We start from the raw sequence: 24,395 nt of genomic DNA on the forward strand, positions 1-24,395 counted from the left end.
GAACAACCCAGTGTTACATTATACAGAAACTGACATTTGTAAGAAAACAAATAGGAAAGAAGCTGGGAGTCTTGACCTTGATGACTTCAGTTGTAGGTTTAGTAGAGTGATATTTCAGCACAGTGCATAAGGGTTTATCTTTTTCAAATGATATTCAACAGTATAGTAAAACTCCATGGCAACACATTATGGACTGAGGGTTTTCAGTGAAAAATAATCATAAAGAATATTTCACAGTGTAAAAAACACTTGAAAAGACTCTTTCAGTTCTCAAAGGCAATTCCTCCCCGGAGTGAGATGTAATCTGCTCTCTCTGTGAGAAATTGATGCAGGCATGGGTGGTGAGAAATACTGCAGGATTTTAACACATATGTATACACCTACACACATACTGCAGGATGGTCACATGCGCATGTGCACACACACACAAACACTCACACACACTTATAGTCCACACACAAGCAAACAAGTACACAATATCTTACTCTGTCACTGGGCAGGTGCAGGCTGATTACAGAACACTTATACATATATATTAAATGCCATTCATCACCCGGACCAATTCTTAATCTGTATTCCCTGCGACAGCACTCCCACTGTCACTTGGTCCGAGTTAAGGCCTGCGTCCCAAATGACCCCCCATTGCCTATACAGTGCACACATTTTAACCAGGGCTCTGGTCAAAAGTAGTGCACTACATAGAGAATAGGGTGTAGGGAATATGGTGCCATTTGGGATGCAACTAAGCTCAAAGGGGAGCCCGGCACCAAGGAGAATGGCAGATATCTTTTCTATGTATCTTTTCTAAGAGTTTTTATCACTGAATGGGTCATGTATGTATTAATCTGGGAGAATTTACGACCTGGGCTGACAGAGGCAGTTACCAGGTTTCCACCTCCAGAGGATGTTTCCTCTCAGTAGGTCAGAGGTCAACCATGGGACAATTTACCCAGAAGGCATGCACTGCAGTGCAGGTTGGTCATCACTAGTTACCACAAAGTCATATTGCTACAATTTATTTTCAGAAAATCTGATTGAAAACCTAACCCTAACCTCAACCCTAACCTTAACCATACTTCTCAATTTATGCCTAAACCCTAACCTGAAATTAAGACCAAAAGGCACATTTTTTGTAGTTTCACAAATTCTGACTTTATGGCTGTGTTAACTAGTAACAACCGTACAGGTTAGGACATTGATTTTATACTGTGGTATAGGTCTGTCAGATACCTGAATAATTAATTAAAAGCCTTTGATGCTGAAGTTATCTAAAGAACTTAGCTGGAGGGAGTATAACATGAACCTCTGCAAGAAAAACATATTATCCTACCGGAAGCAAGTTAACATATAATTTGAAGATCAAAGTAATTGATGTGATGACAGATATTAAGACTTGATTAAGACACTGAGAGGAAAGAGGAAGGGGGAAAAAGTAGGGAACTTGTCTGTCGGCCATGCATTAAAGACCAACATTGGTTAAAGAAAATTGTGATAAATAAAAAAGTATACCAGTTTCATTTAAGGACCAAAATAATTGATAGCTGTGCCATATATATTACAAAATAGTTGGGATTTTCAACGTACCGATTCCATGGCACATGGTTTATGAACTAATATGCAAAATGATGCCGGATTCAAAACGTATACAGTATGCAAAATTCTTACAACCAATAGAATGTTATAGATATGGGGGATAGAACCTTCCCAGCTCTGCAGATCATTTGTTTTGGTTCTGTCCATATGTAGCTTGTTTTTGGTCACAAGTCCAGGAATGGCTGAAGAATTGCAAACATTTACCTGGAGCAAACTCTACAGATTGCACTACTGGGTGATCTGAAAAGTCATAGTCAATCGATCAATAATGTAATATTTTTAATTTAGAAATTATGAGAATAGAAAGGTTTAGAACTTTTGTGAAACATCACAGCACAGTTGAAAAATATATGGCAAATAGAAATCCAATATGGATGGTGTTAAGAGATAGATGGGAGGGGTTGAATGGAGATGAAGGTTGGGAATAATAACAACTAATAACAAGATAACTCATGTAAAATATACTGTGTCTCTAAAACGCATATAGGTTCAGAACTTTTGTGAAATAAATAGATTGAAGAGGTTGAGGTTTGAGGAAGGACAGGAGTAAAAACAAACAAAATGTAATTATTGTAAAATAGACTGTGCCTATGAAATGTATATAGTATATATACATTGGAAGTAGAAGCATAAGCGTTGTTGTTCACCAGTTTACTCCAATTAGGGGAGGGGTGGTAAGGTTAGAAAGTAATAAAGGAAAATATATTTAAAAAAATATGTGTATATACAGTCATGGCAAAAAGTTTAGAGTTTTGAGAATGTCACAAATATTAATTTTCACAAAGTTTGCTGCATCAGTGTCTTTAGATATTTTTGTCAGATGTTACTATGGAATACTGAAGTATAATTACAAGCATTTCATAAGTGTCAAAGGCTTTTATTGACAATTACATGAAGTTGATGCAAAGAGTCAATATTTGCAGTGTTGACCCTTCTTTTTCAAGACCTCTGCAATCCACCCTGGCATGCTGTCAATTAACTTCTGGGCCACATCCTGACTGATGGCAGCCCATTCTTGCATAATCAATGCTTGGAGTTTGTCAGAATTTGTGGTTTTTTGTTTGTCCACCCGCCTCTTGAAGATTGACCACAAGTTCTCAATGGGATTAAGGTCTGGGGAGTTTCCTGGCCATGGACCCCAAATATCTATGTTTTGTTCCCCGAGCCACTTAGTTATAACTTTTGCCTTATGGCAAGTTGCTCCATCATGCTGAAAAAGGCATTGTTCATCAAACTGTTCCTGGATGGTTGGGAGAAGTTGCTCTCGGAGGATGTGTTGGTACCATTCTTGGCTGTGTTCTTAGGCAAAATTGTGAGTGAGCCCATTCCCTTGGCTGAGAAGCAACCCCACACATGAATGGTCTCAGGATGCTTTACTGTTGGCATGACACAGGACTGATGGTAGCGCTCACCTTGTCTTCTCCGGACAAGCTTTTTTCCGGATGCCCCAAACAATTGGAAAGGGGATTCATCAGAGAAAATGACTTTACCCCAGTCCTCAGCAGTCCAATCCCTGTACCTTTTGCAGAATATCAGTCTGTCCCTGATGTTTTTCGTGGGGAGAAATGGCTTCTTTGCTGCCCTTCTTGACACCAGGCCATCCTCTAAAAGTCTTCGCCTCACTGTGTGTGCAGATGCACTCACACCTGCCAGTTGCCATTCCTGAGCAAGCTCTGTCCTGGTGGTGCCCCGATCCTGCAGCTGAATCAACTTTAGGAGATGGTCCTCGCGCTTGCTGGACTTTCTTGGGCGCCCTGAAGCCTTCTTCACAACAATTGAACCACTCTCCTTAAAGTTCTTGATGATGCGATAAATGGTTGATTTAGGTGCAATCTTACTGGCAGCAATATCCTTGCCTGTGAAGCCCTTTTTGTGCAAAGCAATGATGACTGCACATGTTTCCTTGCAGGTAACCATGATTGACACAGGAAGAACAATGGATCCAAGCACCACCCTCCTTTTGAAGCTTCCAGTCTGTTATTCGAACTCAATCAGCATGACAGAGTGATCTCCAGCCTTGTCCTCGTCAACACTCACACCTGTGTTAACGAGAGAATCACTGACATGATGTCAGCTGGTCCTTTTGTGGCAGGGCAGAAATGCAGTGGAAATGTTTTTTGGGGATTCAGTTCATTTGCATGGCAAAGAGGGACTTTTCAATTAATTGCAATTCATCTGATCACTCTTCATAACATTTTGGAGTATATGCAATTTGCCATCGAACAAACTGGCCGCAGAAATTAATATTTGTGTCATTCTCAAATCTTTTGGCCATGACTGTACAGTACCAGTCAAAAGTTTGGACACACCTACTTATTCAAGGTTTTTCTTTATTTGTACTATTTTCTACATTGTTGAAGAATAGTGAAGACATCAAAACTATGAAATAACACATATCATGAAGTAACCAAAAAAGTGTTAAACGAATCCTATTATATTTTATATTTGAGATTCTTCAAAGTAGCCACCCTTTGCCTTGACGATAGCTTTGCACACTCTTGGCATTCTCTCAACCAGCTTCATATGGTAGTCACCTGGAATGCATTTCAATTAACAGGTGTGCCTCATAAAAAGCACAATTGTGGAATTTATTTCCTTCTTAATGCGTTTAAGCCAATCAGTTGTGTTGTGACAAGGTAGGGGTGGTATTCAGAAGATAGCCCTATTTGGTAAAAGACCAAGTCCATATTATGGTAAGAACAGCTCAAATAAGCAAAGAGAAATGACAGTCTATCAGTACTTTAAGACATGAAGGTCAGTCAATAGGGAACATTTCAAGAACTTTGAAAGTTTCTTCAAGTGCAGTTGCCAAAACCATCAAGCGTTATGATGAAACTGGCTCTCATGAGGACCGCCACAGGAAAGGAAGACCCAGAGTTACCTCTGCTCCAGAGAATAAGTTCACTAGAGTTAACTACACCTCAGATTGCAGCCCAAATAATTGCTAATTAATTCTGTGTTCCCTGTCCAAAATGACCGCCCCATTATAGCTGATTATAAATCCATAATTATCCATATATCATCCCCTAATGTTGTGTTAGATCTTTTTATAAACTTAAGTTATTGTGACCCAGAGTTACCTCTGCTACAGAGGATAAGTTCATTAGAGTTAACTGCACCTCAGATTGCAGCCCAAATAAATGCTTCACAGATTTTAAGTAACAGACATCTCAACATCAACTGTGCAGAGGAGACTGCGTGAATCAGGCCTTCATGGTCGAATTACTGCAAACAAACCACTACTAAAAGACACAAATAGTAAGAAGAGACTTGATTGGGCCAAGAAATACGAGCAATGGGCATTATACCGGTGGAAATCTTGAGTCCAAATTTGAGATTTTTGTTTCCAACAGCCGTGTCTTTGTGAGATGCAGAGTAGGTGAACGGATGATCTCGGCATGTGTGGTTCCCACTGTGAAGCATGGAGGAGGAGGTGGGATTGTGTGGGGGTGCTTTCCTGGTGACACGCACTGTGATTTATTTAGAATTCAAGGCACACTTAACCAGCATGGCTACCACAGCATTCTGCAGTAATATGCCATCCCATCTGGTTTGCGCTGAGTGGGACCATCAGCTGTATTTCAACAGGACATAACCCAACAAACCTCCAGGCTGTGAAAGTGCTATTTGACCAAGAAGGAGAGTGATGGAGTGCTGCATCAGATGACCTGGCCTCCACAATCACCCGACCTCAACCCATTTGAGATGATTTGGTATGAGTTGGACTGCAGAGTGAAGGAAAAGCAGCCAACAACTGCTCAGCATATGTGGGAACTTCTTCAAGACTGTTGAAAATGCATTCCAGGTGAAGCTGGTTGAGAGAATGCCAAGAGTGTGCCAAGCTATCATCAAGGCAAAGGGTGGCTACTTTGAAGAATCTAAAATATATTTTCATTTGTTAAACATTTTGTTGGTTACTACGTGATTCCATATGTGTTATTTCATAGTTTTGATGATTTCACTATTACTCTACAACTTAGAAAATAGTGAAAATAAAGAAAAACCCTTGAATGACTAGTTGTGTCCAAACCTTTGACTGGTACTGTATGTATGTATGTACATGTATTTATATGCACAGTGGCTTGCGAAAGTATTCACCCCACTTGGCATTTTTCCTATTTTGTTGCCTTACAACCTGGAATTAAAATATATTTTTTGGGGGGTTGGTATAATTTGATTTACACAACATGCCTACCACTGAAGATATCAAATATTTTTATAGTGAAACAAACAAGAAATAAGACAAAAAAAACTGAAAACTTGAGCGTGCATAACTATTCACCACCCCAAAGTCAATACTTTGTAGAACCACCTTTTGCAGAAATTACAGCTGCAAGTCTCTTGGGGTATGTCTCGATAAGCTTGGCACATCTAGCCACTGGGATTTTTGCCCATTCTTCAGGGCAGAACTGCTCCAGCTCCTTCAAGTTGGATGGGTCACGCTGGTGTACAGCAATCTTTAAGTCATACCATAGATTTTCAATTGGATTCAACTGGGCTTTGACTAGGCCATTCCAAGACATTTAAACGTTTCCCCTTAAACCACTCGAGTGTTGCTTTAGCAGTATGCTTAGGATCATTGTCCTGCTGGAAGGTGAACATCCGTCCCAGTCTCAAATCTCTGGAAGACTGAAACCGGTTTCCCTCAAGAATTTCCCTGTATTTAGCGCCATCCATCATTCCTTCAATTCTGAACAGTTTCCCAGTCCCTGCCGAGGAAAAACATCGCCACAGCATGATGGGGTTCTCGGGGTGATGAGAGGTGTTGGGTTTGCGCCAGACATAGCGTTTTCCTTGATGGCCAAAAAGCTCAATTGTAGTCTCATCTGACCAGAGTATCTTCTTCGGTATGTTTGGGGAGTCTCCCACATGCCTTTTGGTGAACACCAAATGTGTTTGCTTATTTTTTTCTTTAAGCAATGGCTTTTTCCTGGCCACTCTTCCGTAAAGCCCAGCTCTGTGGAGTGTACGACTTAAAGTGGCCCTATGGACAGATACTCCAAATCTCCGCTGCGGAGCTTTGCAGCTCCTTCAGGGTTATCTTTGGTCTCTTTGTTGTCTCTCTGATTAATGCCCCCCTTGCATGGTCCGTGAGTTTTGGTGGGCGGCCCTCTCTTGCCAGGTTTGTTGTGGTGCCATATTCTTTCCAATGTTTTTATAATGGATTTAATGGTACTCCGTGGGATGTTCAAAGTTTTAGACATGTTTTATAACCCAACCCTGATCTGTACTTCTCCACAACTTTGTCCCTGACCAGTTTGGAGAGCTCTTTGGTCTTCATAATGTTGCTTGTTTGGTGGTGCCCCTTGCTTAGTGGTGTTGCACACTCTGGGGCCTTTCAGAACAGGTGTATATATACTGAGATCATGTGAGAGATCATGTGACACTTAGATTGTGCACAGGTGCACTTTATTTAACTAATTATGTGACTTCTGAAGGTAATTGGTTGCTCCAGGGGTGAATAGGGGGTGAATACATATGCACACACCATTTTCCCGTCATTTATTTTTTAGAAATTTCTGAAACAAGTTATTTTTTTCATTTCACTTCACCAATTTGGACTATTTCGTTTATGTCCATTACATGAAATCCAAATAAAAATACATTTAAATTACAGATTGTAATGCAACAAAATAGGAAAAACGCCAAGAGGGTGAAGACTTTTCAAAGGCACTGTATGTATGTTTGTGTATGTATGTATGTATGTATGTATGTATGTATGTATGTATGTATGTATGTATGTATGTATGTATGTATGTATGTATGTATGTATGTATGTATGTATGTATGTATGTATGTATATATGTATGTATATGTATACATACATACACAAATATATGGGGGATTGGATGTGATGCTGACAAAAACATTGATGTAAGCTACATTCTATCTGCAACATTCAAGCTGATCTACCCCCTAAAAAAAGAAACTAATTATGACATTAATAAATATTGTTTCTATGGAAATGGATAAATGGGATTCTACGATCAATGTAGATATATTAGAATTGTCTCAGTTGTAAGGACAGACGCTAGGAGACGAGAAGCAAGTACAGGGAGTGAAGATGTAATGAATAAACTGACATATAACAAAACAAGAACAGTGTCTGGACAGGGGGATCACAATGACATAAATGCAGACACGGGGAAGAAACTGAGGAAGTGACAGATATAGGGGAAGCAATCAATAAAGTATTAGAGTCCAGGTGAGTCCCATGAAGCGCTGATGCACGTAACGATGGTGACATGTGCGAAATGATGGGCTGTCTGGCACTCTCGAGGGCCAGAGAGGGGGAGCTGGATCAGGCGTGATAGTACCACCCCTCTAGGGGCACCACTTAGCAACCCACCTGGGCGGGCCTGACGGGCCAGCCGAGGCGTGGGAGCCGGAGGAGCCAGCCGAGGCATGGGAACCCGACCAGCTGGCCCGAGGCGTGGGAGACTGACCAGCAGGCCCGAGGCGTGGGAGCCCGACCAGCCGGCCCGAGGCTTGGGAGCCCGACATGCCGGTCCGAGATGTGGGAGTTCGACGTGGCGGCCCGAGACGTGGGAGTCTGACGGGCCGGCTGAGACATGACGTGGGATGGGAGCCAGACAAACCGGCCGAGGCATGGGAGCCCGACTAGCCGGCTGAGGCATGGGAGCCCGACCATCACCATCATGTCTCAGCCGGCTCATCAGACTCCCACACCTCAGCTGGCACGCCGGGCTCCCACGCCTCAGCCGACTGAGACATGTTGTGGGATGGGAGCCTGATGAGCCGGCTGAGTAATGACGTGGGATGAGAGCCTGCCGAGCCAACCGAAGCAAAAAACCTCTCGAGCCAGCTAAGGTATGGAAGCCCGATGAGCCAGCTGAGGCACCCCCGGCACCCGGGCCTGACGTCACCAACCCCCCCCAAAAAGAATCCCTGATGCTTCCAATATTGGTGTGTTCATTCTGTAAGGACAGACACTGGGAGACGAAAAGCAAGTACAGGGAGTGAAGATTTAATGGATAAACGGACATACAGTTGAAGTCGGAAGTTTACATACACTTATTGTGGGAAGCTTGTGGAAGGCTACCCGAAACATTTGACCGAAGTTAAACAATTTAAAGGCAATGCTACCAAATACTATTTGAGTGTATGTACACTTCTGACCCGCTGGGAATGTGATGAAAGAAATACATGCTGAAATAAGTCATTCTCTCTACTATTATTCTGACATTTCACATTCTTAAAATAAAGTGGTGATCCTAACTAACCTAAGACAGGGAATTTTTACTACGATTAAATGTCAGGAATTGTGAAAAACTGGGTTGAAATGTATTTGGCTAAGGTGTATGTAAACTTCCGACTTCAACTGTATAACAAAACATAGAACAGCATCTGGACAGGGGGAACAACATGACATTAATGCAGACATGGGGAAGAAACTGAGGAAGTGACAGATATAGGGGAGGCAATCAATAAAGTCATAGAGTCCAGGTGAGTCCCATGAAGTGCTCATGCGCGTAATGATGGTGACAGGTGTGCGTAATGATGGACTGCCTGGCGCCCTCGAGCGCCAGAGAGGGGGAGTGGGGGAGAAGTGACATCAGTAACATAAAAATGTGTGAATAACTTAATTCTTTGCCCTTGGTGAACTTTTACAATGTGTTTGCAATGAGCACGGTAAAAACCTGTGGGTGTGCATAAAACAGGGACATAAGGAACCAACTTGAGTTGAAGCATGGAAATTGCCTTTGAGAACCTGATATTAGCTGGTGGAATAGAGGCTAATTGAATTGTTTGCTGCCGAACATTATTCTCTAAAAGACCATGGGGGTTGAGTTTGATATGACATCAGCCCTGTTTGCTTTGTAGTCGTAGAACAAATAGGCAGTGCACCAAATAGGAGATAGAGTGCCATTTGAGACGCAGCCATAGAATGCATAGCACCCTGTTGATAGGGGAATTTCCTACACTCAGGATGACAGTAACCAACGAGGTGTCTATTTCCTGTATGCACAGTATGTCTACAAGACTGCATATGTAACACCAGCATATAACAACTCTCTCCACTTCACCAAGGCTGCATCCAAAATGGCACCCTATTCCCTATATAGTGCATTGCTTTTTTACCAGAGCACTATAGGGAGTATACAATCCCCCAGGAGAAAATAAAAGAAAGAAAATAAACACCTCACACAGAGAATAGACAAAACATTGGCATAACAAGAACAGGCATCAACAGGTTAGGCTGAACCTTTCACTGACTGGTTGGCTGGGTAGGTGCTCTATTATTCCAGTGAGGGAGTAGTTGGTTGGCATTTGTCAGTTTCCAACCAGTGAATAGATCCATGTGGAGTATTTGTATAGCTAGACCAGGCTCACTGTGGAGAGGAGTGGGTTAACTTGACCAGAGAGCAGACCTAGTTGTGTAGCTGTGGAGTGGGTTAGCTTACACTAGTCTTTAGCGCTTGACCAGAGAGCAGTGAGGGAAGTGATAGAATAGAATAGATACTTTATGGACAGGTGGATGGCCCCCACTGTTAGCACTGACCCGCTCGCCAGGCAGGGAGGGCTCTTACCTCTCACGTATAGGTTGGCCGGAGCCGAGTAGCGGGTCCCGGCGCTGTTGACCGCCACACACTCGTACTTGCCCTGGTCCGACTCCTCGCTGTTTTCTATTTGGAGAGCTCCTGAAGGGAGAGGGCACATTGTCAAGGCTCAGAGTCCACTCAGATGGATACATGGTTTGCATATCAAATGGCACCCTATTCCCTACATAGTGCACTATTTTTGACTAGAGCCGTATTCACCCTGGTCAAATGTAGTGCACTATATAGGAAGTAGGGTGACATTTGGGACAAAATGCACACTGAAATGTGTGTTCAGACTTACACTAAATCAAACTCACACATCCACACACACACACACACACACACACACACACACACACACACACACACACACACACACACACACACGTTTGCCTAAACAAAAACAGAAATAACCAAGCCAACTTTTCATACACATACAGTATATATCAGAACAACTGACATTTTGAAAACAGACCCATCTAGCAGACAGACATTTTGGCAACATTGAGAAAACCAAAGCATAGACAGGTAAGAGGACATTACACTTCTTATTAGGGACCTAAATACTGCAGAAACAATGCAATAGCAATTTTCATGAAAGTAGCTATATGTTGTAATTAACAAGAACTATAGCTCATCCCTATTGCTCATCCTGACGTTACAGTAAGACTGGACAGAGGAGAAAAGCAAATCAAGTAAGAAAAATACATACAGTAATTTAAAAGTGAGGAATTCTAAACCTGCTGTCTCATAAACAAAAAAACATATCTTTATCTTCTCACTTTTCAATACTAAAGTCAAATACAGGCCCAAGCCATTCTGTGAGTGACGACAATGTTAGTACGGAGAGATGGGAATCCCAAAGAGTTCTGCTGTACTTTAACGATCTCCCCATCACTCTGCCAAAGCTTCAGCCTTCAGCCTAATAGATTAACTAGCCACAAATCACTAATCAATTCTGCTTTGATCACCACTGATTAGTTCTTATCACCTGCTCTACTGTTGGTGACAGTGAGGACAGGAACCATTTTTCAAACAGTGAGGAAACAAATGAGTAAAAACAGACTAGGGGAGTGAAAGTCTTTTATTCCTGCCCTTGTCGACAGTCCTCTTTGGCCGTCCCTGTCTAAAATGGATGACACATGAATACTGGATCAGGAACATAACACTTACCTGTTCCTGCTCACTCAGAGTGATCACGTGGTTTATCATTTTCTTTTACCATTTACCAAAGCATATATCCCAGGGCATTTTCCTTTATACAATGAACAGTTATTCATATACAGTAGACTCTGGATCGGTTTTGACAGACAACATGACTGTGTGTCTGGTGTTCATGTACAGGGATGCTGTTGATCGTGATGCTACACACATCATGCAGTTTGAGATCAGTGAATATTAATAGAAAAATAAATGTGAGAATATATTTCAGAAATGAATCTGAAATGCATCATATGGGATGAGTTTGTCACACAACTGCTGATAAAAATTTGGACATAGAAATAAAAGTGTGTGGTGACATCCATGGGAATCTGGAGTTAGGTGAGATGGATGAGCGCCCAGAAATATCTTTAACCAGCAGCCACCATGTTACGTCAATCATCTAGAGGATTCTGCCTGAGATGTGTATCCTGCTGCTACAAACGTCACATATACGCAGACAAGCTTCCGATTGGCTCATTCATACCCCCTCTCCCCTGTAACTATCCACCCCCACGCACACATGCACACACGCACGCACGCACACATGCACGCACGCACACACACACACACACACACACACACACACACACACACACACACACACACACACACACACACACACACACACACACACACACACACACACACAGCCCAACTCAGGTAAGCCTTTCTTCTCTCCAAGACATTTCCTTACCATATCACAATGCAATTGTGTCAGAATGATAATGGGAGACGTGTTCAATGTACAGTTCTTTTTCCAAGGTCTTAGCTTTCTCCCTCTAGCTTTAACTTCTAGTGATCAACGCTTGGTGTAGGCTAGGGCAATCCTGTTTCCAATGTGCGGAGAGCAGAGGAATGCAGCAGTGGCTGGTTATTGCCACATAATATGTATTATCCTTTTCCATTCCTCTTTGATTGGATCTTGTGGAACCCATTTTAAATGTATCCCAAATGACAACCTATTACCTATACAGTGCACTACTTTTGTCAAGGGCCCATTGGGCTCCGGTCAAAAGTAACGCAATATAGCGAATATGGTGCCATTTGGAACACGTTTCCTTTCAGCACGTCTTCATGGCAGTGAGACCCCTTGATGAGATGAGATGTTCTTTATCTCTGGAGAGAGACAACGAGGTGAGCAGCAGGCAAATGGGGAAGTTCATACTGACCCGATCACCGAAGCCTGCTCTCGCTTTCCTCCCTTGTATAAAATAAGCCAGAGGTACGAGACAACTTCTCAGTCAGAGAGATGGTCTGCTTCCCCAATGGCACCCTATTCATAGAGCACCACTTTTGACTAGGGCACTATGCAGGGAATAGGGTGCCATTTGAGGCGCAGCCATGGAGATTTTAGGACCCTCAATAAAGATTGTAGCCAGCTGCCAGAAGCTCCGCTCTCACTCTGCCCAACGAAGTTGAACCTTTAATAATGCAATCTAGTAGCTCTTCCTCCTTCCTGCCTCTGACTACAGCCTCTCGGGACAGTGCTCAGACAGGAGTCAGCGTTGACCACCTCTAAAACACATCACAGACTACTAATCATAGCAGGTGTCAATCCCGCCATACGTTGGGAATGGAAATACAGTAATGTCAGGCTCATCGGAAATACAGTAATGTCAGGCTCATCGGAAATACAGTAATGTCAGGCTCATCAGAAATACAGTAATGTCAGGCTCATCGCGAGGAGTCTAGGAATATAAAAACTGAAAGAGTGGTCAAGAGATCACGATCCACGCTCAGGATAGAGCTGCCATTCAAAATATGAATCATATGTTTTGTTAATCTACAGTTTAAGCAGGTCCATCTTTCTATGAGGTTACAGTTTTCTTAGGTGAACGTTAAGCCGGTTTAATTTGAATGGGATGTCTAGTAAGGATTTTGTAGATTCGTACTTTGACGTTTGTGTTTTTAGAGGTGCAATTGACCAGACAGACTTACAAAGGGTCATGTACTGATGTGGAGAAGGAGTCAGGTCCCAGAGAGAGAGTGAGACAACTGGTGATGAGGACATTGTGAGGTGAAAGGAGGAGGGAATGGAGGAGGAGAATGAGGAGGAGGACAGGAAGGATGACGTGAGTGGACAGTTTTTTGTGTACCCAGCATTCTTACCTCTGATTGGTGTACCACCTGGAGAGGTAATTTGAATGCAAATAAGATTAGAGAGAAGCATTAGTACAAAGATGAGAGAAAGAAAGAAAGAAAGAAAGAAAGAAAGAAAGAAAGAAAGAAAGAAGAGAAGAAACCGCAGAGTGAAGAAAAACTTGAGTATTGAATTCCAGAAGCTATTTCTCCCTCAACATGTTTATAAAAAAATTGCTTTTTAAATTTCTGGATATGTTTTGCAGTGTTGGGTGAGCGTACCAGAGTGGTAACAGAGTGGTGACTCTGACTAAGCCGGTTATCTGTAACCAGTACTTATTTCGTAATATCCTAGTACTGACTGCCTATTTTCTGAATACCCGACTACTTCTGCTCTGCACTTGCCTGCTGTGTGCTATAATCCTGACTCTTTATGTTGTGTACACCTGGATATTTGTGTTCTCCCCATAATTGTTTATGCTATACACCTGGCTATTTGTGCTACTGAGCTGCCAGTCTGCTATGATTGCAAAGCTACTTATTCTCCCCACCTGCTTGTTTGTGTTAACACCTGGCCATCAACATCAACCTTGAATAGTGATCCGCTGTTCACCCAAAACAGGCCTGTTTCTGGATGTTACCTAAGACATTCTGATAATGTCTACAGACTAACTCTAGACAGGTTAACTAATCTGGGCTGTTCAGCTTCCTGTTGTAATGAGGTTAACACAAACACAGGCTACAACAGTATCTGATGTAATACTAAGAAACCTGTGCCCTGGAATACAGTAGCCTAAGTTGTGATATTGCTGCTGCATTGTGAGAGAAAGTCTTAGGTGAGTGCAGTGTTAATTGCACACCGATACATCTCAATATGACTAAGTTATAGCCCTTAAAATCACGTTTAAACGTGTATTGAACAGGCCATATAAAATACATTTTTATCAATTATCCTTTTTTTGTGGATCACCCTCTAACTAATTAGCTGCATATTTTGTCTTCACAAATAATATATTGTTTGATTTCATTGATTATTCCTGTAGTTGTTAGTACGGGGTCATTTGGGCATATTTAGTCATATGCGACAAACGTTGGAGTAGTCGGTTTGGTTACTATACAGATACACACGATCTGGATAGTAAATCCAAACCAGTATCCACTCATTAAACAGGAGCATAGAGGTGGAGGAGAGGGGTTGAGAGAAGAGGACGGAGAGCCCCCTAAAAGCTGTGTGTCCCATGTTGATGAGGTCATCAGCAGCTTAAAGAGGACTGGGTCTACGCTGAGACCTGCCAGGACAGACATACAGCCTCCATATACTGAGCCCTGGTTGGTTTTAGTTCAGTATGAATATCACATGCTTTGTCCATGACAGACTTCAGTGTAGCAGGTACTAGGTAAATTGTGAAAAATAATAGTGCTTCATTATGTTTTCGCAATATCCTGGATACAGTAGGCAGGTATTCATTTTCCTATATGTTGAAGAAATACATTGGGGTTAATGCACAACAATAACCTATTACCGTGGATTTAATTAGTCCATGCTCTGCCTTCACAAGGACATAATATTATGACTGTATATATTTAACACATTTTATCATGTCATCATTATCCATATACATATTCATAATAATTCAAGGATGGCATAATATAACTCAGCTAATTATGTTACTAGCAGGCTGCAGTGGAGAGAATCACCAATCACCTAGGCTGTGTCCCAAATGACCCTCTATTTCCTATATAGTGTACTACATTTGAATAAAGCCCCTTTCAAAAGTATTGCACTATAAAGGGAATGAGGTGCACCATAAAGAGGAAAGGGTGACATTTGGGATCCAACCCTGGTGAGTCAGGAGGACCCAGAAGAGTTTGAGTGACTACTCCACACACAGAACCGTAGCCTTGTACACCTGCTACTCCAGGAGTATTTACCGGAAAGGATAGAGGTTTAGCCACTTCTGGAGACCCTAATCCTCCTCCTCTTCCACTCCTACTCCTCTCCCACACCTCTCTTCCTCCCTATCAGATCCCCAGGACAGCAGCGGAGGAGTGTCAGGATGAGTGTCTGTTTGCTTTTTGTGTGGCCTGCATTGTAAACAGTGTTGATCGATGTCATGGGCCAGACTTCCTGGTTTGGACAAGCCTATCGGTAATTACCGGGAGACAATAACATGTTTAAGGTTGCATCCCAAATGTCACCCTATGTAGGGAATAGCATGCCATTTGGGATGCAGCTTAGTAGAGGTGGGATAGAGCTCTGAGCTTAATTTGACGCAAAGGACACATACTGACTTGTCTTTCATTTGCTACCAGAGTTCAAAGGTCTCAAATGGAAAATTTTGGCTATTAGCATTCCTTGATGGATAAAAGGTCCTATAATAGGGATACTAATTTATGAGCAAATGTAATCTCACGAGCGCGTAATGAATTGTATTGGAACAAATAAATTGCTTGAATGTCAAGTTGACCTCTGACAGACATTTAGCGAACGGGCAGCACTTAAAAAAGAAGAGAAAAAAGAGACATGCACATTTGTGCTTGACTGCAGTGGGATTATAATGCATCCCAAATGGTACACTTTTCCCTACACAGTGCCCTACTTTTGACCAGAACCCAGGGCTCTGGTCAAAAGTAGTGCACTATGATGGGAATAAGGTTACAGTTAGGATGCAGCCGATGTGTGACGAGGAAGGCAAGCCAGCGCTATGAACCAAATTGAAGAAAATTGCAGTGCTGTCATGTTAATAATACATCATGGCGGGAGGATCTGTCTTCACCTGAGGCCTCTGCAGCTGAAGCCTGCCTGGGGAAATCCTCCAGCTTCCACGGGCTTCAAAGCTACACATAGCCTGTGTCCCAAATGGCATCCTATTCTCTTTATATCGCTTTATAGTGCACTGCTTTTGACCGGAGCCCTATAGAGCTCTATACAGGTGATAAGGTGCCATTTACAATGCAGACCAGGGATATCCTACAGCTTCTCTCAGCCTTTCCTCTCTCTGTGTCTGTGGATAGGAGCCAGAGGTGAAACACTTCAATTATACCTCTGTTTCTATATTATATTCTATGCTGCCAGGGCTGGGGTTCAAGAGATGATGCCTATCTGGAATGCTTTTGGAGGTTGCATTGACGCTAAGGGTTTAGGGAGTAGGGACCCAGACTCCAACATTTTCGTGAACTTTTTCCCCCTCAAGACTGACTGTAGGGAGGGTATATGCCTATAGTACAAAGGTATGACGTGCACAGCCGGACAGCTTTGCTGCGCCTGCCTTACTGACTAAATAAGTGCTTGGAAACAGGCCACCTTTCTGAGTTGTACTGAGCCTTGTGGTTTGTTATAATGTTAAGACGAATGGCTGCCTGCATCTGGTTCTGAAGGCACCACAGGCACAGAACAGCAGCAGCAATCCCTTTCAGGAGCCACTGAGGGAATTACAGAGCTGTTTGCGGTTCAATTAAAGTAGAAAAACGTTTATTCACAACTTTAAGGAGTGATTTGGCAATTACATTTTAAATAAAAAAAATACATTCTACACAAGTATATGTATATTCTCATCATTGTTCAACACAGCATTGGAATATATATTGAATTTCAGTGATTTTATTGGGTGTGTTTGACATGGTGCAAAATACTGCGCGTGTGTGTGTGTGTGTTTCTCAGGAATATGTACAGTGTGTGGGGACCATGCGGAGACTCTGTACCTGAGCGGAGCTGTTTGATTCTTCCGTTGCTGCTGTTGATATCTACAGGGAGGAAGTCCTTGAACCAGGAGATCTCTGGGTCGGGGTTGCCACTGGCAGCACACAGCATGGTGGCCGTACGGGTCCGCTCTACTACCTTCAGCTGGGGTCCCATATCTATGGTGGGGAACCCATGGGGAATCTGGTCCTCTGGAGACACAGAGAGAGAGTGGTGGTTAGTGTACATGATATACTGTATATAATATAATGATAGTTTTAATGTAAGAGGACCCTGACATGAGTGAACATAGCTTGCTGGTAGTGCCTGGTATAGAAAAGTTGAGAAACACTGAACGAAGGCACCAGTCATCCATTAAATGCATTCTCTCTCTCACACACATATGCACACGCACACACGCACACACACAGCCTGTGACTTCTTTCCTTCACATCTTGATATGTGAGACCACCCCATCAGTCATGGTCTGTGCTCTCCTCTGTGATTGGCCTGTTCATCCCACAGCCTTGAGCTGCAGTGAGGTGGTTGCCTTTAAAACACTGTGAAATACAACCCCAATGTAAATATCGCTAGGCCAAGGCGTGACTAATCCACCTATGGAATTTCTCGTCATGGATCTGTGGAGAGTGAGGCCGGAGTGCGAGACGCAATTTCACTCTGGATGAATTGCATTCAGATAGAGAGGGTCCCCTGCTTTCCCAGGTATGATCATCTGGAAGGATAAGTGTGGTCAAATGCCAGCCTCTGCCAAATTCTGCATAAAAACGTAATACAATCAATGCCTAAAATCCCTTTCCATGCTTCCCTTCTTCTCCCTTGTGTGTGAAAAGAGGAAATACACCCCATCTCCAGGTACTCTAGAAAAGGAAAGCTCTGAAGGAAATAAATTGGAAGGACCTTGAAATAACTGATGCAGAAGCTTACTGTTAAGCTTTCTGTTACAGTAATTAACAGGCTTCAATGGGACACGCTAGAGTACAGTAACTTGAACGCTTGATGGATCAGTGACATTGCAAAAGACATCGGCAACCGTGACAGACAGCAGCCAAGCCAAGCCCATATTGATGAGCAAGGGGATGTGTCCCAAATCACACCCTATCTCCTATGTAGTGCAGTACTTTTGGCCAGAACTGTGTGATACCTGGTCAAAAGTAGTGCACTATAAAGGGAATGGGGTACCATTTGGGGACGCATGCCACTACCTGTCGTTACCCTTGTATGACAGTAACCTGAGGCAGTGTGAACAATGGTGACGCTGTGATTCTGTCAATACCAGGTACTACAGAGGGGAAGTCAATAGCAGGTAGTGTAAAAGAGGGGGTAATTTCTTAGGATGAGGGTGTCTATTAGTCCTGTAAAGAAACAGAATGGGAAAGGGAAGGGAAAGGGGATACCTAGTCAGTTGGACAACTGAATGCATTTAATGTGTCTTCTGCATTTAACCCAACCCCTCTGAATCAGAGAAGAAAACCTCAAGAGTGAAAGGACAATAATTGTGTCTCCAATGGCACCCTATTCCCTTTATAGTGCCCTACCTTTGGCCAGAAACCTATGGGTTATTTTTGGTTAATTTGGGATGCACACAATGATGCAAACGTCTGGCTCAGAAGAGTAAAGAAGAGTTCAGAGAGACACTGGGAAACCCTCTAATAAAGAGACTGGCTGTGAAAGGGAGGTGGGATCCCATGGAGAGAAAGAGACAAATGAACCCTGAGGACTCTGAAGAGGGGCTGGCTGGCTATGGGAAACACCTGTCATATGAATCAGGGGACTGAAGAAAGAGGTTAGCTGGCTGGCTGGCAGGTTGGCAGACTGTCTTGCTGATTGTCACTGGGAAACACCTACTGTAGACTATCAGTGTTGCTCCTCCCTGGGCTCTGAGGCTCTGACTTAGGTAAGAACTGCCTGTTCTCTCCCCCCTCACACAATAAGAGCTGGAGCTCCATGAGTTGTCGTCTCTATACCCACTTTGAAAGAAGTTAATTGTCGACTGGCAAGGACGCCTTGAAGTTCTGTGAGGAACCATTTGCCCCGAGGAAGCCTTTGTCTTTTCAGTGTCTCACTAAGAGATGGCATACTGTAATAGTACCCCAAGGGGAGCTGGGGATGTGCCCTGGTCTTTATCAATATGGAGGAGAGGGAGGAGAGAGGGTAACGCAGCCTTCTTAGAATGCCATTACAAATTATTTAAACTGTGTCAAATCCCATTCTTGCTGTCTGACCATCTCTCTCTCTGCTCCCATACCATACCTGGGAGAGAAAAAAGTAATTCACATGCCCCGCATTGTTCAGCAACTAATCCCATAGGTTCCTTTACTGTCGCGGTCTTAAGGGAATACTGACTGTCGCCTTTGCGATCTGTAGGAAACATCATCTACACTTCGCTGATCCTCAACACTGAGGACCCACAAGGGTGCGTACTCAGCCCCCTCCTGTACTCCCTGTTCACCCATCACTGCGTGGCCATGCATGCCTCCAACTCAATCATAAAGTTTGCAGACGACACAACAGTAGTGGGCTTGATTATTAATAACGACGAGACAGACTACAGGGAGGAGGTGAGGGCACTCGGAGTGTGGTGTCAGGAAAACAACCTCTTACTCAACATCAACAAAACAAAGGAGATGATCGTGGACTTCAGGAAACAGCAGAGGGAGCACCCCCCTATCCACATCAACGGGACAGTAGTGGAGACGGTGTAAAGTTTTTAGTTCCTCGGCATACACATCACGTACAAAATGAAATGGTCCACTCACACAGACAGTGTGGTGAAGAAGGCGCAACAGCGCCTCTTCCACCTCAGGAGGCTGAAGAAATTTGGCTTGTCAACTAAAACCTTCACAAACTTTTACAGATGCACAACTGAGAGCATCCTGTCGGGCTGTATTACCGCCTGGTATGGCAACTGCACTGCCATCAACTGCAAGCCTCTCCAGAGGGTGGTGTGGTCTGCACAACGCATCACCGGGGGCAAACTACCTTCCCTCCAGGACACCTACAGCACCCGATGTCACAGGAAGGTCAAAAAGATCATCAAGGACAACAACCACCCAAGCCACTGCCTGTTCACCCCTCTACCATCCAGAAGGTGAGGTCAATACATGTGCATCAAAGCTGGGACTGAAAAACAGCTTCTATCTCAAGGCCATCAGAATGTTAAAAAGCCATCACTAACACAGAGAGGCTGTTGCTACATGCAGACTCAAATCATTGGCCACTTTTATTTTTTATATTTTTTTCACCTTTATTTAACCAGGTAGGCTAGTTGAGAACAAGTTCTCATTTACAACTGCGACCTGGCCAAGATAAAGCAAAGCAGTATATAACAGTATGGGGATGAGGTAGTTGGATGGGCTATTTACAGATGGGCTATGTACAGGTGCAGTGATCTGTGAGCTGCTCTGACAGCTGGTGCTTAAAGTTAGTCAGGGAGATATGAGTCTCCAGCTTCAGTGATTTTTGCAGTTTGTTCCAGTCATTGGCAGCAGAGAACTGGAAGGAAAGGCATCCACAGAGGAATTGGCTTTGGGGGTGACCTGTGAAATATACCTGCTGGGGTGTGTGCTACAGGTGGGTGCTGCTATGGTGACCAGTGAGCTGAGATAAGGTGGGGCTTTACCTAGCAAAGACTAATAGATGACCTGGAGCCAGTGGGTTTGGCGACGAATATGAAGCGAGGGCCAGCCAACGAGAGCATACAGGTCGCAGCAGTGGGTAGTATATGGGGCTTTGATAAATGGATCAGTAGTCACTTTAAATAATGCAACTTTAATAATGTTTACATATCTTACATTACTCATCTCATATACTGTATTTTATGCCATCTATTGCATCTTGCCTATGACACTCAGCCATCGCTGATCCATATTTTTTATTTTATTTAACTAGGCAAGTCAGTTAAGAACAAATTCTTATTTACAATGACAGCCTAGGAACAGTGGGTTAAACTGCCTTCTTCAGGGGCAGAATGACAGAAGGCCAGCATCCTGGAGTCGCCTCTTCACTGTTGACATTGAGATTGGTGTTTTGCGGATAGTACTTAATGAAGCTGCCAGTTGAGGATTTCTGAGGCGTCTGTTTCTCAATCTAGACACTCTAATGTACTTGTCCTCTTGCTCAGTTGTGCATCGGTGCCTCCCACTCCTCTTTCCATTCTGGGTAGAGCCAGTTTGCGCTGTTCTGTGAAGGGAGTAGTACACAGCGTTGTACGAGATCTTCTGTTTCTTGGCAATTTATTGCATGGAATAGCCTTCATTCCTCAGAATAAGAATAGACTGACAAGTTTTAGAAGAAAGATCATTTTGAGCCTGTAATCGAACCCACAAATGCTCATGCTCCAGATTCTCAACTAGTCTTAAGGCCAGTTTTATTGCTTCTTTAATCAGCACCACAGTGTTCAGCTGTGCTAACATAATTGCAAAAGGGTTTTCTAATGATCAATTAGCCTTTTAAAGTTATAAACTTGGATTAGCTAACACAACGTGCCATTGGAACACAGTAGTGATGGTTGCTGATAATGGGCCTCTGTACGCCTATGTAGATATTCCAGAAACAAATCTGCCATTTCCAGCTACAATAGTCATTTACAACACTAACAATGTCTACACTGTATTTTTGATCAATTTAATGTTATTTTAATGGACAAAAAATGTGATTTTCTTTAAAAAACAAGGACATTTCTAAGAGACCCCAAACTTTTGAACAGTAGTGTACATTATTCCAGCAGCAGACTATGATCATTAATGTCAAAAGTTGCACTGAAGTCTAACAAGACAGCCCCCACAATAATATTATCATCAATTTCTCTCAGTCAATAATCAATAATTTATGCAAATGCTGTGCTTGTTAAGTGTCCTTGCCTATAAGCGTGCTGAAAGTCTGTTGTCAATTTGTTTCCTGTGAAATTGCATTGTATCTGGTCAAACACCATTTTTTCCAGAAGTTTACTAAGGGTTGGTAACAGGCTGATTGGTCGGCTATTTGAGCCAGCAAAGGGGGCTTTACTATTCTTGGGTAGCTGAATTACTTTAGCTTCCCTCCAGGCATGAGGGCACACACTTTCTAGTAGGCTTAACTTGAAGATGTGGGAAATAGGAGTGGCAATATCGTCCGCTATTATCCTCAGTTATTTTCCATCCAGATTGTCAGACCCCGGTGGCTTATCATTGTTGATGGACAACAATAATTGTTTCACCTGTTCCACACTGACTTTACGGAATTCAAAAGTACAATTCTTGTCTTTCATAATTTGGTCTGATATACTTGGATGTGTAGTGTCAGCATTTGTTGCTGGCATGTCAGCTCTAAGTTTGCTTATCTTGCCAATGAAAAAGTCATTAAAGTAGTTGGCAATATCAATGAATTTTGTGATAAATGAGCCATCTGATTCAATGAATGATGGAGCCGAGTTGGCTTTTTTTCCCCAAAATGTAATTTAAGGTGCTCCAAAGCTTTTTCTATCATTCTTTATGTAGTTTATCTTTGTTTCATAGTATAGTTTATTTTCATTTTATTTTGCTTAGTCACATGATTTCTTAATTTGCAATACATTTGCCAATCAGTAGGGCTGCCAGACTTATTTGCCTAACATCCCTCTCAACCATAAAATTCTTCAATTCCTCATCAATTCAAGGGGATTTAACCGTTTTCACAGTCATTTTCTTAATGAGTGCGTGCTTATTAGTAACTGGAATAAGCAATTTCAGAAATGTGTCATGTGCAGCGTCTGGTTGCTCCTCATTACACACCACAGACCAGCAAATATTCTTTACATATTCAACATTTGAATCACTACAAAACGTATTGTATGACCTCTTATACACTATATTAGGCCCAGCCTTTGGAACGTTAGTTTTCCTAGATATGGCTATTATGTTATGGATTTGGATACTGCTTTAAATCAAATTTCAGCAGGATTAGTAAAGATGTGATCAATACGTGTTGATGATTTCATTCCTGTGCTGTTTGTAAATCCCTGGTAGATTGACTGACAACCTGAACCAGGTTGCAGGCACTGGTTACAGTTTGAAGATTTTTCTTGAGTGGACAGCTTGATGAGAGCCAGTCAATATTTAAATCACCCAGAAAATATACTTCTCTGTTGATATCACATACATTATCAAGCATTTCACACATATTATCCAGATACTGACTGTTAACACTTGGAGGTCTATAGCAGCTTCCCACAATAATGAGCTTTAGGTGAGGCAGATGAACCTGTAGTAATATTACTTCAACAGAATTTAACATTAGATCGTCTCTAAGCTTTACATGAACGTGGTTCTTTATATAGACCGCAACACCACTCCCGTTGGCATTTCTGTCTTTTCTGTAAATGTTCTAACCATGTATTGCTACCACTGTATCATCAAAGGTTTTATCTAAGTGAGTTTCAGAGATAGTCAGAATATGAATGTCATCTCTTACAAGCACGTTATTGACTTCATGGACCTTGTTTCTTAGGCTACATATGTTAATATGGCTATTTGTAGCACTTTTCTGGGTTGCATGATTGTTTTTAATGCTTTACTGGGAAGCTTATCAGAAGTAGACTTACTCATGTTATTTGTATTGGAGCTGAGTGGTCTTCCTACTATGGCACACCGCCTCAGTGCTAACAGTGTAACTCTGGTTCATAGGCCCATGATTACTGCATACAACAGAGGTATTCAGGGCAATTAAGGGGACATAAAATAAGCTACTTACTGTACATTGTGTCTGCCAACACCCCTAGAATAATGTACATTGGATGCAGCATTATGACGACTCATTGTCACAATGGTAGGGATTAACTGAGCTGGTCTTGGGTCATTGATAAGTCATTGTTTCAACGCAGCCTTGAAATGCGTGGACAAAGTCCAGGAGCCAAGATGATTTGGATGGACTCTGTCACTCTTGTAGAGTATCTTCTGTTTCCAGAAGGTGTCAAAGTTATCTCTACAAGTGACTCCAGCAGAGCTACAATAATATTTTAGCCACATGTGTAATGCCAGTAGCCTGCTGAATCTTTCACACCCACGGCCCAACGATGGTACTGGACCTGAAATGATTGGCCGTTTTTTGGAGTCTTTTAAATGCTAAAATCAGTTCTTTAAAATCCACTTTCAGATGTTCCGAGCTAGCCCTCCTGATGGACAATGGCAGTGTCAGCTCCCGGCATCTGTCTTAGAACAGTCGGAAGCAGCCTTGTGATGTACTGTACTCGTGCTCCTGGGTAGCACAGGGTTTTTGCCTTGTGAACCGAGATGTTTCTCACG

The 24,395-nt window shown here is 42.6% G+C and overlaps 1 protein-coding gene across 6 annotated transcripts in view; it reads right to left on the bottom strand.

Moving 5' to 3' along the window:
• LOC115192316 (receptor-type tyrosine-protein phosphatase F-like) overlaps positions 1-24,395 on the bottom strand; it is a 435,047-nt gene that overhangs the window by 130,115 nt on the left and 280,537 nt on the right. For 4 of the 6 annotated variants that reach the window (XM_029750671.1, XM_029750670.1, XM_029750673.1 and 1 more), the window contains exons 5-6: positions 17,142-17,330; positions 10,146-10,256 (exon numbers count right to left, since the gene is read on the bottom strand). In XM_029750671.1, coding sequence (XP_029606531.1) covers positions 10,146-10,256; positions 17,142-17,330 — 300 coding nt within the window. Of the gene's footprint in view, positions 1-10,145; positions 10,257-13,469; positions 13,488-17,141; positions 17,331-24,395 lie in introns of all 6 variants that reach the window. The other 2 variants (XM_029750668.1, XM_029750667.1) reach the window with 1 other exon arrangement.

The sequence above is a fragment of the Salmo trutta genome, chromosome 4 (assembly GCF_901001165.1).
Source record: "Salmo trutta chromosome 4, fSalTru1.1, whole genome shotgun sequence".
NCBI classification, from domain to species: Eukaryota; Metazoa; Chordata; class Actinopteri; order Salmoniformes; family Salmonidae; genus Salmo; species Salmo trutta.